The sequence below is a fragment of the Ambystoma mexicanum genome, chromosome 10, assembly GCF_040938575.1.
Source record: "Ambystoma mexicanum isolate Mex_15411 chromosome 10, UKY_AmexF1_1, whole genome shotgun sequence".
NCBI classification, from domain to species: domain Eukaryota; kingdom Metazoa; phylum Chordata; class Amphibia; order Caudata; family Ambystomatidae; genus Ambystoma; species Ambystoma mexicanum.
Window position 1 is genome coordinate 10,341,989 of NC_090932.1, and position 15,204 is coordinate 10,357,192.

At 54.0% G+C, this 15,204-nt stretch overlaps 1 protein-coding gene across 1 annotated transcript in view; it reads left to right on the forward strand.

Moving 5' to 3' along the window:
• LOC138491098 (probable cation-transporting ATPase 13A4) overlaps positions 1-15,204 on the forward strand; it is a 1,104,196-nt gene that overhangs the window by 464,147 nt on the left and 624,845 nt on the right. The window contains exon 8 of the mRNA XM_069617413.1: positions 8,810-8,882. Coding sequence (XP_069473514.1) covers positions 8,810-8,882 — 73 coding nt within the window. The remainder of the gene's footprint in view (positions 1-8,809; positions 8,883-15,204) is intronic.

A 15,204-nucleotide genomic window follows, 5' to 3' on the forward strand; every position in this document is an offset into this window, starting at 1 on the left:
TCAGGGCGGTCGCTTTAGTGTCCGTGTTGTCATTCTGAGTCGTGTCAGTTTGGTGTTGGGTTTCATGAGCGGAGTGAGGAGGAGAGGGTTGTCTATGTCTGGAGAGTTGAGAGTTGTTGGGCTGGTGGTAGAGGAGTAGGACATTGATGGTGGTTTAGTGACATGGCTCAATTTTGGCCAAAAGAGTTCATAGCCTGACAGCAATGGTAGGGGAGAGGTTCTGATGGGAAGCGAGGATTTAGAAGCGATAGCGACTCCTGCGCCTGATGTACCAGGCCTATCTGACCCAAGAATGGAGCATACAGGGGCGAGAGAAAGCAATAGGGCTGGCCCTGCAGCATCATGTAGCCATGTTTCGGTGGTGGCTGGTAAATAGAGGTCTTTCTCCAGATTAGGTTGTGAATGTCTGTGGCATGGGCACATGGCGAACGTGCATCAATGAGGCCACAGGCAAGAAGATGAGGAGTGGGCAGGGGAAGAGGGCTGGGTGTTTGTGGGTGTCTCTGGGTAGGTGATGGGGTTTTGAAGGTGGCCACGAGCTGGTGGTCTGGTGGTTGTGTGGGTGCCTAGTCGTTAATTTCTCTTGGGGCATATCCATGGTTCGCGGTCCAGTGCTTGGGTGCGGAATTGCAGAAGCCTGGATGGACCAGTGCAGGCCGAGGGGGCAGGATAGCCATCTTTGGTCTTCTGCATGGAGGTGTGCTCATCATTGGTGGGAGGTAGTGGTTTACGAGCGGTGGTCTTCAGATGCGGGAGGAGTTTAGACCTAGTATGTACTGCGTGTGTTGATGCAGTAGTCGGTTTGGGTAGATAGGTGATCATATGTGGTTGAGGGTTACCTTTCAGGTGGGGGGCATGGTGATGAGTGGGGCACAGTGTAATGTAATGGAGAACTGATTTTTGCGCCGGGTGCGGGTGGTTGGGTGTGTGTCTAGGAGATGCACAATATAGTAGCGCAGTTCTGGTGGGTGGGCAAAATCTCATTTTAGTGAGTGTAGATGGCATGATTTTGGTTCTAGACTTTTATAAACCAGGAAAAGGGTTAGGGAAAATGGCCCCTCTGTCCCTAAAGCTAAGAGGGGTTTCCCTGCCTCAAAGAAATCTTAGGACAGTCACGATGTCAAACAAATACTCACTGTCTTGTCCCGAAACCCTACTTCTGACCCTGACATTAATACCCTAAATGTGCAAGGGGGTTCTTCCCAACTTCGTGTGATAATGACAGTTCTTACAAACAGAAAAGTTCCCAGTGTCTCAGGTGATAAAAACAAAAACGGGAATGTTCCACAAGGTATTACTGATTAGGGGTGTGCTCCTTCCCCTGGATTTGATCTGGTTCCTGTTTAGGAGTTAGTCTCCTCCTGATGTAGTTTCCTTTCCTTCTCTTAACTCCTTGGGTCCCAGACCGCGTACCTTCTTGTATGAACTTCACTGTATTCTTAGATTCTCATGTGGGTGCTTTGTTATGCCAGATTGGTGTACTCTCCTGCTAAGCACAGGTTTTCTTCTGATCAGTCTCTTCCGCTGTCAGGGTCCCAGACCCTCGGATTCTCAGGGTCTCATGTGGGTGCGGGTCCCAGACTCACAATGTGTGATTGCAATAACTTGGTTTACTCTCCTGCCAGGCCTATGCTTCCTTCTGTACTGTCTGTTTCTTTTAGGGTCCCAGACCCTCTTATACTTTGGCTCTCACATGGGTGCGGGTCCCAAATCCTCTTATCTTGTGATCTGCTGCTGTTTCCCACTTTCGCCCAGACCTCCAGTACCTCTCGGTCAGCCCGCATACCTGTTTCTGTTTGCATCTTCTGAGCACTGGTGCTTCCCTCTGAGGCTACGGCAGTTTTTGAGTGTCCTCTGTGGTCGGCGGCGTCCTCTCCGGTCAATTTGCATATGTGTTCTTCCTGTTGGCAGTAACTCCACCAGTCTCTTCTTCCTTCTCGGGATGGGGTTTTGATTTCCAGCAGCTTGCCGGACATAGGGGTGCCCAGACGGTTGTTAGTGCAGCGAGCAAAGTAGCTCCTTTTCCTCGAACACATTTCCGTTCGCCTCTGTGCACAGCGTTTCCTGTTGCGTTCCCGTGCTCGCTTGGTCGGTGCCTCCTGGGCTTCCTCGTCAGAGGATGGACCCCCCATTTTGGTGTCACTCTGATCTTTTATATTTCCTCTCGAACCAGTCAAATGCTGTGAGAGACTAGACCGTTCACTTTGGTTCTCCAGATTGATCTGCATACTCCTGGTCATCTTCACAACATTACTAATGGAGCTATATGGAAGGCAAGTGCTATTTCCAGGGCCACTAGTCTGGTCTAACATATTACGTTGATTAATATTGCAATAGCAGACATTGGCACTGGTGGGAAAGAGGGAAGGAGAGTTTGGTTTGTGGAAAGAGGGAGGGTCTAAGAAGGCAGTGATATACGGCGTATTCTGGGAATGGTCTTCTCTAGTCCCATAAGGGGCTTCCTCTCCCATGTGATTCTCCCGCTGTGTACCACCCCCAGGGGGACTATTGTACTGTGGACGTGGGGCCCTGGGCCAATGGGAAAGATCTCCCCCTAGGGGAGAAGGGACCACATCCACAGATTTGTTACACAGCGCAAACATTTTCCAACTGATTTAGCTAATCTCGTCTCTGGCACAAACTGAAGAAGTTGGGCCCTGACTATGATACCTTCCTCATGGCCAACAATAAGAACAAGGTGGCGATCAGTAAAGACCTTGGGTGTTAGACTAGATGCAGAATTATCTATGAAGCCGCAGGTTTCCCAGGTAAAGGCCTCATGCAGCTATGTCTCAAAATTACTCCCATCACCTTCGTCCATACATCTCCCTGCAGAATAGGTCCCTGCCCGCAACTGCACTGGTAAACTCACACCTCGACTATGGCGGGTACTACAAAGGCAAATCCTCATACTCTACTGATCATGCAAAACAACGCCGTCCGAGCTGTCTTTGGCCTCTCCTGTAGAGATCATGCCTCTGAGGCTAGACGGAAATTCACTGGCTCCCCGTGAAACAACGTGTTGCGCATAAGATTCTTTCCCTTACCTGTAAGTGTTGTAAGTCTGATACCTGTCCAATCGACTAACTCCTCGCATTGTAGGTCGCTCATTGCGCTCCTACGATGCCACCAAGCTTTCACAACCCAGATTCAAACTCTCAAGCTTTGGTGGCGCCAGACTTGATGTACAAGCTCCCCTGGCTTGGAATCGAGACCTACCTCCTCAATCTCGGCCCAGACTAAATGTAACCATCTGCTGTGTAAACGCAGTTCGATTTCTGTATGTTTGTAATGTTCTGTTTTGTGTGCGCTTTGAGGCCTGTGGGTGATTTAGCACGAAATAAAAATGTGATTGAATCAAACAGCCTTATTTAAGAATTCTAACTAAGCCGCAACAGAGATGCCCTGGCCACATGCGATAGCAATTTTGAAGAAATGGAAATAATCATCCGCTGCGAAGTGCAACTATCCAGGAAAGTTGGGAGATGTGTGTTCCTCAGCCTACAGTGCAGGCACTCGAAGCACTGCGGCTGGATGAGCCTTCGGCTCCGGAGGCTCTAGTTTGTATTCCCAGAGTGTTCCCATGTTCTCCCCTTTGTCCTTAGGGACTGGAATGCGAAGGTGACGAGGTATCTGGGTAGGTTTCTCTTCCCCGCCTGTACAATTAGATCAAACATAAGAAAGAGAGGGCAAATTAATGGAGATGTGGGGGCCGTGTTGAGCAATTTCTGTGAGCAAACTGTTTTATAGTAAAACTTGGTCCTGCCTGCTTCCTGTCTATGGCTCTTATTGCTTGCTTTTAGCTCATCTTGGCGTGGTTTACTTGGCAGTTTTAATATGTGCATTCTGATAATAGCATTTTATTGTATATTTTATCAACAGTATCTGCGCTGAAGGTGTTAAACACAAACTTCCCGCAGATTGCGCATGCGCAGCAGCTCTAGTTTCTGTTGATAGTTGGGGTTCGTTTCCATGAGTTGTTCAGCTGCAGTTCATTTCTGTCTTGGAGCCCACATCATTCCTCCCCATGTGATCTGCAGGGCCAATGGCGTGCTCCGACTAGAGAAATGCAGCATGGGTAGACAGCATGCAGGGGGCATGCTTAGACATGCCTTGCCAGTGTCCCTACACATCCTGTGCGCTACTGCTATCAGGCTAACGCTGTCACCCTGCAGCGTCCCTACACATCCTGTGCGCTACAGGCTAACACTGTCACCCTGCAGCGTCCCTACACATCCTGTGCGCTACAGGCTAACACTGTCACCCTGCAGCGTCCCTACACATCCTGTGCGCTACTGCCATCAGGCTAACGCTGTCACCCTGCAGCGTCCCTACACATCCTGTGCGCTACAGGCTAACAATGTCACCCTGCAGCGTCCCTACACATCCTGTGCGCTACTGCTATCAGGCTAACGCTGTCACCCTGCAGCGTCCCTACACATCCTGTGCGCTACTGCCATCAGGCTAACGCTGTCACCCTGCAGCGTCCCTGCACATCCTGTGCGCTACTGCCATCAGGCTAACGCTGTCACCCTGCAGCGTCCCTACACATCCTGTGCGCTACAGGCTAACACTGTCACCCTGCAGCGTCCCTACACATCCTGTGCGCTACTGCCATCAGGCTAACGCTGTCACCCTGCAGCGTCCCTGCACATCCTGTGCGCTACTGCCATCAGGCTAACGCTGTCACCCTGCAGCGTCCCTACACATCCTGTGCGCTACAGGCTAACACTGTCACCCTGCAGCGTCCCTACACATCCTGTGCGCTACTGCCATCAGGCTAACGCTGTCACCCTGCAGCGTCCCTGCACATCCTGTGCGCTACTGCCATCAGGCTAACGCTGTCACCCTGCAGCGTCCCTACACATCCTGTGCGCTACTGCCACCAGGCTATCACTGTCACCCTGCAGCGTCCCTACACATCCTGTGTGCTACAGGCTAACACTGTCACCCTGCAGCGTCCCTACACATCCTGTGCGCTACTGCCATCAGGCTAACGCTGTCACCCTGCAGCGTCCCTACACATCCTGTGCGCTACTGCCATCAGACTAACACTGTCACCCTGCAGCGTCCCTACACATCCTGTGCGCTACAGGCTAACACTGTCACCCTGCAGCGTCCCTACACATCCTGTGCGCTACTGCCATCAGGCTAACGCTGTCACCCTGCAGCGTCCCTGCACATCCTGTGCGCTACTGCCATCAGGCTAACGCTGTCACCCTGCAGCGTCCCTACACATCCTGTGCGCTACAGGCTAACACTGTCACCCTGCAGCGTCCCTACACATCCTGTGCGCTACTGCCATCAGGCTAACGCTGTCACCCTGCAGCGTCCCTGCACATCCTGTGCGCTACTGCCATCAGGCTAACGCTGTCACCCTGCAGCGTCCCTACACATCCTGTGCGCTACAGGCTAACACTGTCACCCTGCAGCGTCCCTACACATCCTGTGCGCTACTGCCATCAGGCTAACGCTGTCACCCTGCAGCGTCCCTGCACATCCTGTGCGCTACTGCCATCAGGCTAACGCTGTCACCCTGCAGCGTCCCTACACATCCTGTGCGCTACTGCCACCAGGCTATCACTGTCACCCTGCAGCGTCCCTACACATCCTGTGTGCTACAGGCTAACACTGTCACCCTGCAGCGTCCCTACACATCCTGTGCGCTACTGCCATCAGGCTAACGCTGTCACCCTGCAGCGTCCCTACACATCCTGTGCGCTACTGCCATCAGACTAACACTGTCACCCTGCAGCGTCCCTACACATCCTGTGCGCTACAGGCTAACACTGTCACCCTGCAGCGTCCCTACACATCCTGTGCGCTACTGCCATCAGGCTAACGCTGTCACCCTGCAGCGTCCCTGCACATCCTGTGCGCTACTGCCATCAGGCTAACGCTGTCACCCTGCAGCGTCCCTACACATCCTGTGCGCTACAGGCTAACACTGTCACCCTGCAGCGTCCCTACACATCCTGTGCGCTACTGCCATCAGGCTAACGCTGTCACCCTGCAGCGTCCCTACACATCCTGTGCGCTACAGGCTAACACTGTCACCCTGCAGCGTCCCTACACATCCTGTGCGCTACTGCCATCAGGCTAACGCTGTCACCCTGCAGCGTCCCTGCACATCCTGTGCGCTACTGCCATCAGGCTAACGCTGTCACCCTGCAGAGTCCCTACACATCCTGTGCGCTACAGGCTAACACTGTCACCCTGCAGCGTCCCTACACATCCTGTGCGCTACTGCCATCAGGCTAACGCTGTCACCCTGCAGCGTCCCTACACATCCTGTGCGCTACAGGCTAACACTGTCACCCTGCAGCGTCCCTACACATCCTGTGCGCTACTGCCATCAGGCTAACGCTGTCACCCTGCAGCGTCCCTACACATCCTGTGCGCTACTGCCATCAGGCTAACACTGTCACCCTGCAGCGTCCCTACACATCCTGTGCGCTACTGCCATCAGGCTAACACTGTCACCCTGCAGCGTCCCTACACATCCTGTGCGCTACTGCCATCAGGCTAACACTGTCACCCTGCAGCGTCCCTACACATCCTGTGCGCTACAGGCTAACACTGTCACCCTGCAGCGTCCCTACACATCCTGTGCGCTACTGCCATCAGGCTAACGCTGTTACCCTGCAGCGTCCCTGCACATCCTGTGCGCTACTGCCACCAGGCTAACACTGTCACCCTGCAGCGTCCCTACACATCCTGTGTGCTACAGGCTAACACTTTCACCCTGCAGCGTCCCTACACATCCTGTGCGCTACTGCCATCAGGCTAACACTGTCACCCTGCAGCGTCCCTACACATCCTGTGCGCTACAGGCTAACACTGTCACCCTGCAGCGTCCCTACACATCCTGTGCGCTACTGCCATCAGGCTAACGCTGTTACCCTGCAGCGTCCCTGCACATCCTGTCCGCTACTGCCATCAGGCTAACACTGTCACCCTGCAGCGTCCCTACACATCCTGTGCGCTACTGCCATCAGGCTAACGCTGTCACCCTGCAGCGTCCCTACACATTCTGTGCGCTACTGCCATCAGGCTAACACTGTCACCCTGCAGCGTCCCTACACATCCTGTGCGCTACAGGCTAACACTGTCACCCTGCAGCGTCCCTACACATCCTGTGCGCTACTGCCATCAGGCTAACGCTGTCACCCTGCAGCGTCCCTGCACATCCTGTGCGCTACTGCCATCAGGCTAACGCTGTCACCCTGCAGCGTCCCTACACATCCTGTGCGCTACAGGCTAACACTGTCACCCTGCAGCGTCGCTACACATCCTGTGCGCTACTGCCATCAGGCTAACGCTGTCACCCTGCAGCGTCCCTACACATCCTGTGCGCTACAGCATAACACTGTCACCCTGCAGCGTCCCTACACATCCTGTGCGCTACTGCCATCAGGCTAACGCTGTCACCCTGCAGCGTCCCTGCACATCCTGTGCGCTACTGCCATCAGGCTAACGCTGTCACCCTGCAGAGTCCCTACACATCCTGTGCGCTACAGGCTAACACTGTCACCCTGCAGCGTCCCTACACATCCTGTGCGCTACTGCCATCAGGCTAACGCTGTCACCCTGCAGCGTCCCTACACATCCTGTGCGCTACAGGCTAACACTGTCACCCTGCAGCGTCCCTACACATCCTGTGTGCTACAGGCTAACACTGTCACCCTGCAGCGTCCCTACACATCCTGTGCGCTACTGCCATCAGGCTAACGCTGTCACCCTGCAGCGTCCCTACACATCCTGTGCGCTACAGGCTAACACTGTCACCCTGCAGCGTCCCTACACATCCTGTGCGCTACAGGCTAACGCTGTCACCCTGCAGCGTCCCTACACATCCTGTGCGCTACTGCCATCAGGCTAACGCTGTCACCCTGCAGCGTCCCTACACATCCTGTGCGCTACAGGCTAACACTGTCACCCTGCAGCGTCCCTACACATCCTGTGCGCTAAAGGCTAACACTGTCACCCTGCAGCGTCCCTACACATCCTGTGTGCTACAGGCTAACACTGTCACCCTGCAGCGTCCCTACACATCCTGTGCGCTACTGCCATCAGGCTAACGCTGTCACCCTGCAGCGTCCCTACACATCCTGTGCGCTACAGGCTAACACTGTCACCCTGCAGCGTCCCTACACATCCTGTGCGCTACAGGCTAACGCTGTCACCCTGCAGCGTCCCTACACATCCTGTGCGCTACTGCCATCAGGCTAACGCTGTCACCCTGCAGCGTCCCTACACATCCTGTGCGCTACAGGCTAACACTGTCACCCTGCAGCGTCCCTACACATCCTGTGCGCTAAAGGCTAACACTGTCACCCTGCAGCGTCCCTACACATCCTGTGCGCTACAGGCTAACGCTGTCACCCTGCAGTGTCCCTACACATCCTGTGCGCTACTGCCATCAGGCTAACGCTGTCACCCTGCAGCGTCCCTACACATCCTGTTCGCTACTGCCATCAGGCTAACGCTGTCACCCTGCAGCGTCCCTACACACCCTGTGCGCTACAGGCTAACACTGTCACCCTGCAGCGTCCCTACACATCCTGTGCGCTACTGCCATCAGACTAACACTGTCCTGTCCATCATGGGGCCGCCGCCTGCCAGCAGAGTAGGGTGGTCACCCTCCCTGCAGTGTCCTCTGCACCTCCATACATGAAGAAACCAGTTCCCCCAGTTCTCCCAGTCGCCCAGGCATAAACGGATGACCTGAATTCCGCAGCCCGCTCACTGCAATGCCATGTAACCTCATATCGCATATGACAATGTTCCTTTTCACATCCATTCACAGCAATCCGTGAAGCTGCACAACATGGTGGAGTCGCACAATAGAGTCATTGTCACCGTGTGCAGAAGAGATGGAAGTAAGTGGCCCCCTGTGCACTTTTGCCTTTTGCATGGATGAAATTGCGTATTTTGATCTCTAACCCAGATGAGAAAGATGTAATGATGTGTGGTGCTCCTTGAACAGACACATGCCTGTGGCTAAACCCTGCTGCTGCTGTGTGTGCATTCATGCTGTGCACCTGTGGGAAATCCCATGGAAAGGTTATCGAATGGGGGGAAACCGGTCGCATGATGGGTCAAGCCGGCGGAACATCCTTAAACCCATGGGCCGCGCATATCAAGGCTCTGCTTCCTAGAAGGGGTCCAGAGTCGGCCCCTGCCAGCTCCTAGGATCCCACCCTTAGCAGGGCATCAATCATTTCCACCTCCAGTGCAACCCCTACCAAACCCTCACCAGCCATTCTGAGGGACACCAACATCTGGCTTGACAGGCCTGATGTTAGACTTTTCAAAGGCTTCCCCCAACTCATGAAAAAACGACAGCAGACGGGTCTTTTGGAAGCGTGGCCTGTGACTGGGCCAAGGCCTGCATGATTCAATCGCCCACCAACCCACACTCTGAAACCCCCGGCCCGACGTAAATCCTAGGGGAAACGCCGGCCTGAGGGGAGGGGGGGGGGGGGATGGCAGTATATACACCCGCAAGAGAAGCAAGCCGTGTGGGGGGGGTGCTGGTGTAGCAGGTGCACGGGGAGAGCATATGCCAGAGGAGGAGGAGGACGACGAGGAAGCTCTGGGAGTTCAGGAAGAGGGGGAGGGGTGGAGTGAACTGGGGAACTAGAAGGTGCTGAGATGTATGGAACGTTGGAGGGCGACATGTAACAAGAAAAGGGACGACTGGAGAAGAGGCTTGGGGTGCTATAGACTAAGGTGGAAAACTGAGGTAAATATCAAGGAAGCGGGTAGAGGGCCTGGGGAAGGCCGGGGAGGTAGCCAGGGGAAGGCCGGGGAGGTAGCCAGGGGAAGGCCGGGGAGGTAGCCAGGAAGGCCGGGGAGATAGAGAGGGGAAGGCCGGGGAGGTAGCCAGGGGAAGGCCGGGGAGGTAGCCAGGGGATGGCCGGGGAGGTAGCCAGGGGAAGGCCGGGGAGGTAGCCAGGGGATGGCCGGGGAGGTAGCCAGGGGATGGCCGGGGAGGTAGCCAGGGGAAGGCCGGGGAGGTAGCCAGGGGAAGGCCGGGGAGGTAGCCAGGGGAAGGCCGGGGAGGTAGCCAGGGGAAGGCCGGGGAGATAGAGAGGGGAAGGCCGGGGAGGTAGCCAGGGGAAGGCCGGGGAGGTAGCCAGGGGATGGCCGGGGAGGTAGCCAGGGGAAGGCCGGGGAGGTAGCCAGGGGATGGCCGGGGAGGTAGCCAGGGGATGGCCGGGGAGGTAGCCAGGGGAAGGCCGGGGAGGTAGCCAGGGGAAGGCCGGGGAGGTAGCCAGGGGAAGGCCGGGGAGATAGAGAGGGGAAGGCCGGGGAGGTAGCCAGGGGAAGGCCGGGGAGGTAGCCAGGGGATGGCCGGGGAGGTAGCCAGGGGAAGGCCGGGGAGGTAGCCAGGGGATGGCCGGGGAGGTAGCCAGGGGATGGCCGGGGAGGTAGCCAGGGGAAGGCCGGGGAGGTAGCCAGGGGAAGGCCGGGGAGGTAGCCAGGGGAAGGCCGGGGAGGTAGCCAGGGGAAGGCCGGGGAGGTAGCCAGGGGAAGGCCGGGGAGGTAGCCAGGGGAAGGCAGGGAGGTAGCCAGGGGAAGGCCGTGGAGGTAGCCAGGGGAAGGCCGGGGAAGTAGCCAGGGGAAGGCCGGGGAGGTAGCCAGGGGAAGGCCGGGAGGTAGCCAGGATGGCCAGGGAGGTAGCCAGGGGAGATGGCCAGGGGAAGGCCGTGGAGGTAGCCAGGGGAAGGCCGGGGAGGTAGCCAGGGGAAGGCCGGGGAGGTAGCCAGGGGAAAGCCGGGGAGGTAGCCAGGGGAAGGCTGGGGAGGTAGCCAGGGGAAAGCTGGGGAGGTAGCCAGGAAGGCCAGTGAGGTAGCCAGGGGAAGGCCAGGGATGTAGCCAGGAAGGCCAGGGAGGTAGCCAGAGGAAGGCCGGGGAGGTAGCCAGGAAGGCCGGGGAGGTAGCCAGGGGAAAGCCGGGGAGGTAGCCAGGGGAAGGCCGGGGAGGTAGCCAGGAAGGCCGGGGAGGTAGCCAGGGGAAGGCTGGGGAGGTAGCCAGGGGAAGGCCGGGAGGTAGCCAGGATGGCCAGGGAGGTAGCCAGGGGAGATGGCCAGGGGAAGGCCGTGGAGGTAGCCAGGGGAAGGCCAGGGAGGTAGCCAGGGGAAGGCCGGGGAGGTAGCCAGGGGAAGGCCGGGGAGGTAGCCAGGGGAAAGCCGGGGAGGTAGCCAGGGGAAGGCTGGGGAGGTAGCCAGGGGAAAGCCGGGGAGGTAGCCAGGAAGGCCAGGGAGGTAGCCAGGGGAAGGCCATGGATGTAGCCAGGGGAAGGCCAGGGAGGTAGCCAGGGGAAGGCCGGGGAGGTAGCCAGGGGAAGGCCGGGGAGGTAGCCAGGAAGGCCGGGGAGGTAGCCAGGGGAAAGCCGGGGAGGTAGCCAGGGGAAAGCCGGGGAGGTAGCCAGGGGAAGGCCGGGGAGGTAGCCAGGAAGGCCAGGGAGGTAGCCAGGGGAAGGCCGGGGAGGTAGCCAGGGGAACTAAGGACCTTGATAACCAGGAAGAAAGGAAACGCCTAGAGCTGTAATGCCCACGGCTGTGCCCTTAACGTGTGTGTGTGTGTGGGGGGGGGGGCAGGGGAGAGGGCGGTATGAGGAGAATCTCCTGGACTCACTCACAGCACTGCGGCCTACGCAGCGGGCGCCAAATACCCCATGCAGCCACTATACCCCCTTCAAGGAATCAGTCAAGAGTTTACCTGGCACGGCCATACCCATGGTGCTTAGGCCATGTTAATTTAGTGCCACACTCTTATGTCCTATTTCTATCAGTGCCCCAATACCATATGTGTGTTTAAAATCTTGAGAGACATTGGTAGAGTGTGACTAAACTTTGTATACTAATAGTTCAATTTGTATTAGAACACATTTGCAAACTACTTTATTTCAAATTAAACTTCACATTTTGTGATGAAATTTGTACTAAAACATTAAAAATGGTTCCCCCCTAAAACAAATCTCAAATGTGCCAACACGTGTTTCAGGTTAAAAGCTCTTCTTCGTGGAAATTGAGCTGATATGAGCAGTTAGTAAAATGAGAGGTGACTATAAGTGAATACTTGTATAAGTTCTGTTGTTGTTACAAAAGTAAACGTGTTTGTTTTGGTGACTCCGTTTGGTAGGCATTAATTCATTTATTTATTGGGGTACGTTTAAATTCTCAACAGTTTAATATTTGATGGGTCCTTTTCAGCAATGTTGTTCCCCACTTTCTGCATTGATGGCTCGTACTAATTTTACTTTATTCTCTATTTCGGCGTAATTACACCATAAAAGAAATGCACAATACAATCAGAAAACGGGTATTAACACATCAGATAAAAACATCAAGAACAAGAACACCAAATCCTGAATTATGCCAAACGCATCATTCCCGGACATTCAATATCAATAAAAGAAACCTTGTCCTAAAGGCAGAGCTATACAAAGCTGCACTCGCAATTCAGCATTTCAGACACGCAAGCGCAACGCCGTACAATCTCGCATTTAAGCGTTGCCAGATTGGCTTCAGCCAATGGGATCTCTCCCTTGTGTAGGCAGGGCAGAAGCAGAAAAAGTGCACTACATCCTCAGGCGTAGCCAGACCGCACGGGCAGGAAGATGCCTTCCTCTCGCTACCCGGTTCCACGTATAATGTGCCAGTGGCAGAACACCAGGCCGGAATTCGGCATATATAGTCCTATCCTTCGGCTGCAACTGGTAATCCTAATCCAGCTCCTGACTGGCAGATCATTAGCTGCCGGCTTTCTCATGTGGCAAGAGTCTGTCACCATGCCCCAGGCCCAATGCTTGAAGCAGGTCGTGTCATGGCCTTTGCAGCAAGAGCCACCTTTGGTTGGATTTGCCCATAGATCTGCATTAGCAGCATCTCCTCACCCCACCAGCGTACCAGCAAACAATCGCAACCTAAAGAGACCCCACAATCCCCCCTGAGGAGCCCCTTAAGTAGAGGGTGAAACACGTGTAGAGGGCAAGAGATGACCACTTCAACAAAGAACTAAGAGGACACTAGCAACTTGCATATATGGATGACTATATGATCAAATGGAGGAAGCGCAACCATAATTTAATCAACTTTAAGCAACACACTAATGCGGACAACAATTTCTTCTCATCGAGGAAGCATCCATTTACTTGGACACAAGCATTTCTGAATAAAGTTAATTCAGACTCCATTTTCTTTAAGGTTAACCTGAAAACCTGCAATAAATCGATCTGTTAGCACAAAATTCATTGTTGTAATTAGCAATTCGGCTTTTTTGCAAACAGCAGCCTCACGACCCACGCTTGCATCTATATGTGCTGGTGCAGGATTTGAGCCTTGTGATCTTCATTTTCAACTCCTTCGCGGGCTTAAACCATGGCAGCTGCTTGCTCCCCCCATAGATGAGACCTTCTTGTTAGGCAGAATCCCGTGCAGTGCCCTTAGGGACCACTACACAAGATTAAGTCTACAGGTGGTAGTACAATTTCACCTTTGGTAAAAGCCTGTACTACACAGTTAGAGTGGTAGCAGTGGCGGAGCAGCCAGACTTAGCTCAAGAGCAAATGAGCAGTAGCAGAGATTACACAAAGGGACCACAATTACTGTGACTCAAGCAAACACTGACTCAAGGTTTCTGGTTAAAAAATATAAGTACATTTATTTTTAGACCATCTATTAAATTAAAACCACACTTCAAATACACTACACACAACCAATTCCCCTCGTGCAGAACAATTCAAGGTAAGTACCTTTGGATTTGACAGACCGGTGTTTGAAACAAAGATGTTACCGGGGGTGGTTACGCAATCACTTTTTGACAGTAATGACAGTTTGGTCTTACGAAAGAAAAGCGTACCCGCAAGAAGAAATGTTACCGAAGTCAAAACACACTTAGCACATGAATTAACACAAGAAAATTGGGGATAAAAATCATAGGCAATACTTTTGTCAAGGCAAATGGAATCAGAGGATACTTTCTAAAACAGTTCAAGATTCAACATTGCCAGGAGTACTTAGATATTGTCAAAAGGGAAGCAAAAGTTATAAGAGGGAAGGAAGACAATGGCAAGCCTTGGGTGAGGAGAAAGGGTTCACCCCAATTCCTCGAAGTTGGACACAGTACCTTATTCGTATGAAGAAAAGCTGGTGCTACGGCAGTTGTTCCTGGTAGTTCCTGCAGACTCATGGTTCCTGGAGCTTTAGTCATGGGGACAAGAAGGACGACGCCTGGAGTGATCTGCACTACCCAGGGATGAGGCCAGCAGCAGCGAAGCAACGGTGAATAAAAGGTGCGCTCCTTTAAAACAGGAGAGGCTCTTCAGATGGCTATCCGGACCACTACAGCTGTGTGCAGCAATTTCGACCAAGAAGAGGGTCCTCTGACTGTGGACAGTGAGCTGGTTGATCCCACCAGGCTCAAGGGAAGAAGACTCCGGACTGGATCTTCTCTTGTCGTTGAAGGGGTAGATAGCTCAGGACTGCAGCAGGGCTTCACCGGGACTCGGGAGTTGCAACAGCCGCCTTCTTCTCCGCTTCTCTTCGGTTCTTTGCAATTCCAGTGGTGACTCTGACTTCCAGCCCAAGAGTCCTGCATTTATGCCCAAATCCCCCATTCACACAGCCTGGCTGTCAATCACTCAGCGGGGGGGTTGTCCGGCCCGGACAACCACCTCACCCAATCAACACAAAGTGCGACTCGGGTCTCCAAGGAGACCCTGTGCAGGGGGTGACTAAACCCCTCCCTCACATTCAGCCCACCTAGACACCCAGACACCAAAGGAGGGCTTCTGGACAGAAACTCGCCAAAGGTCTGCGAACAAAGAAGGCAAAGCTAGTTTGCCGCGCAAAGTAAAACACAAGAAGGACTTTAACAAAAAGAAATGGCGATAAAACCCAACCGGAGCCAACATAAAAAGTATTTGGTCAAGCGGGTATACGTTCGAGGCTAATACAGTAGCCTAAAACAGTACCACGTTTATATAGTATAATCGCGGTAGAAAAGTTAGGGTAGATGCCACTACCACCAGCCAAGTCTTAGTGTTAAGAGAGCAAAATAAAGCTCAGCGAGGCACTGACAAAAAGGGGTAGGAATTAACCCTTTCCAATACTCCATGTAAGATGGGGTGTACTGGGTCTGCAGTTTAAATGACTACATAAAGTAAATGGCAACTTTACATGTTTTCTGGGG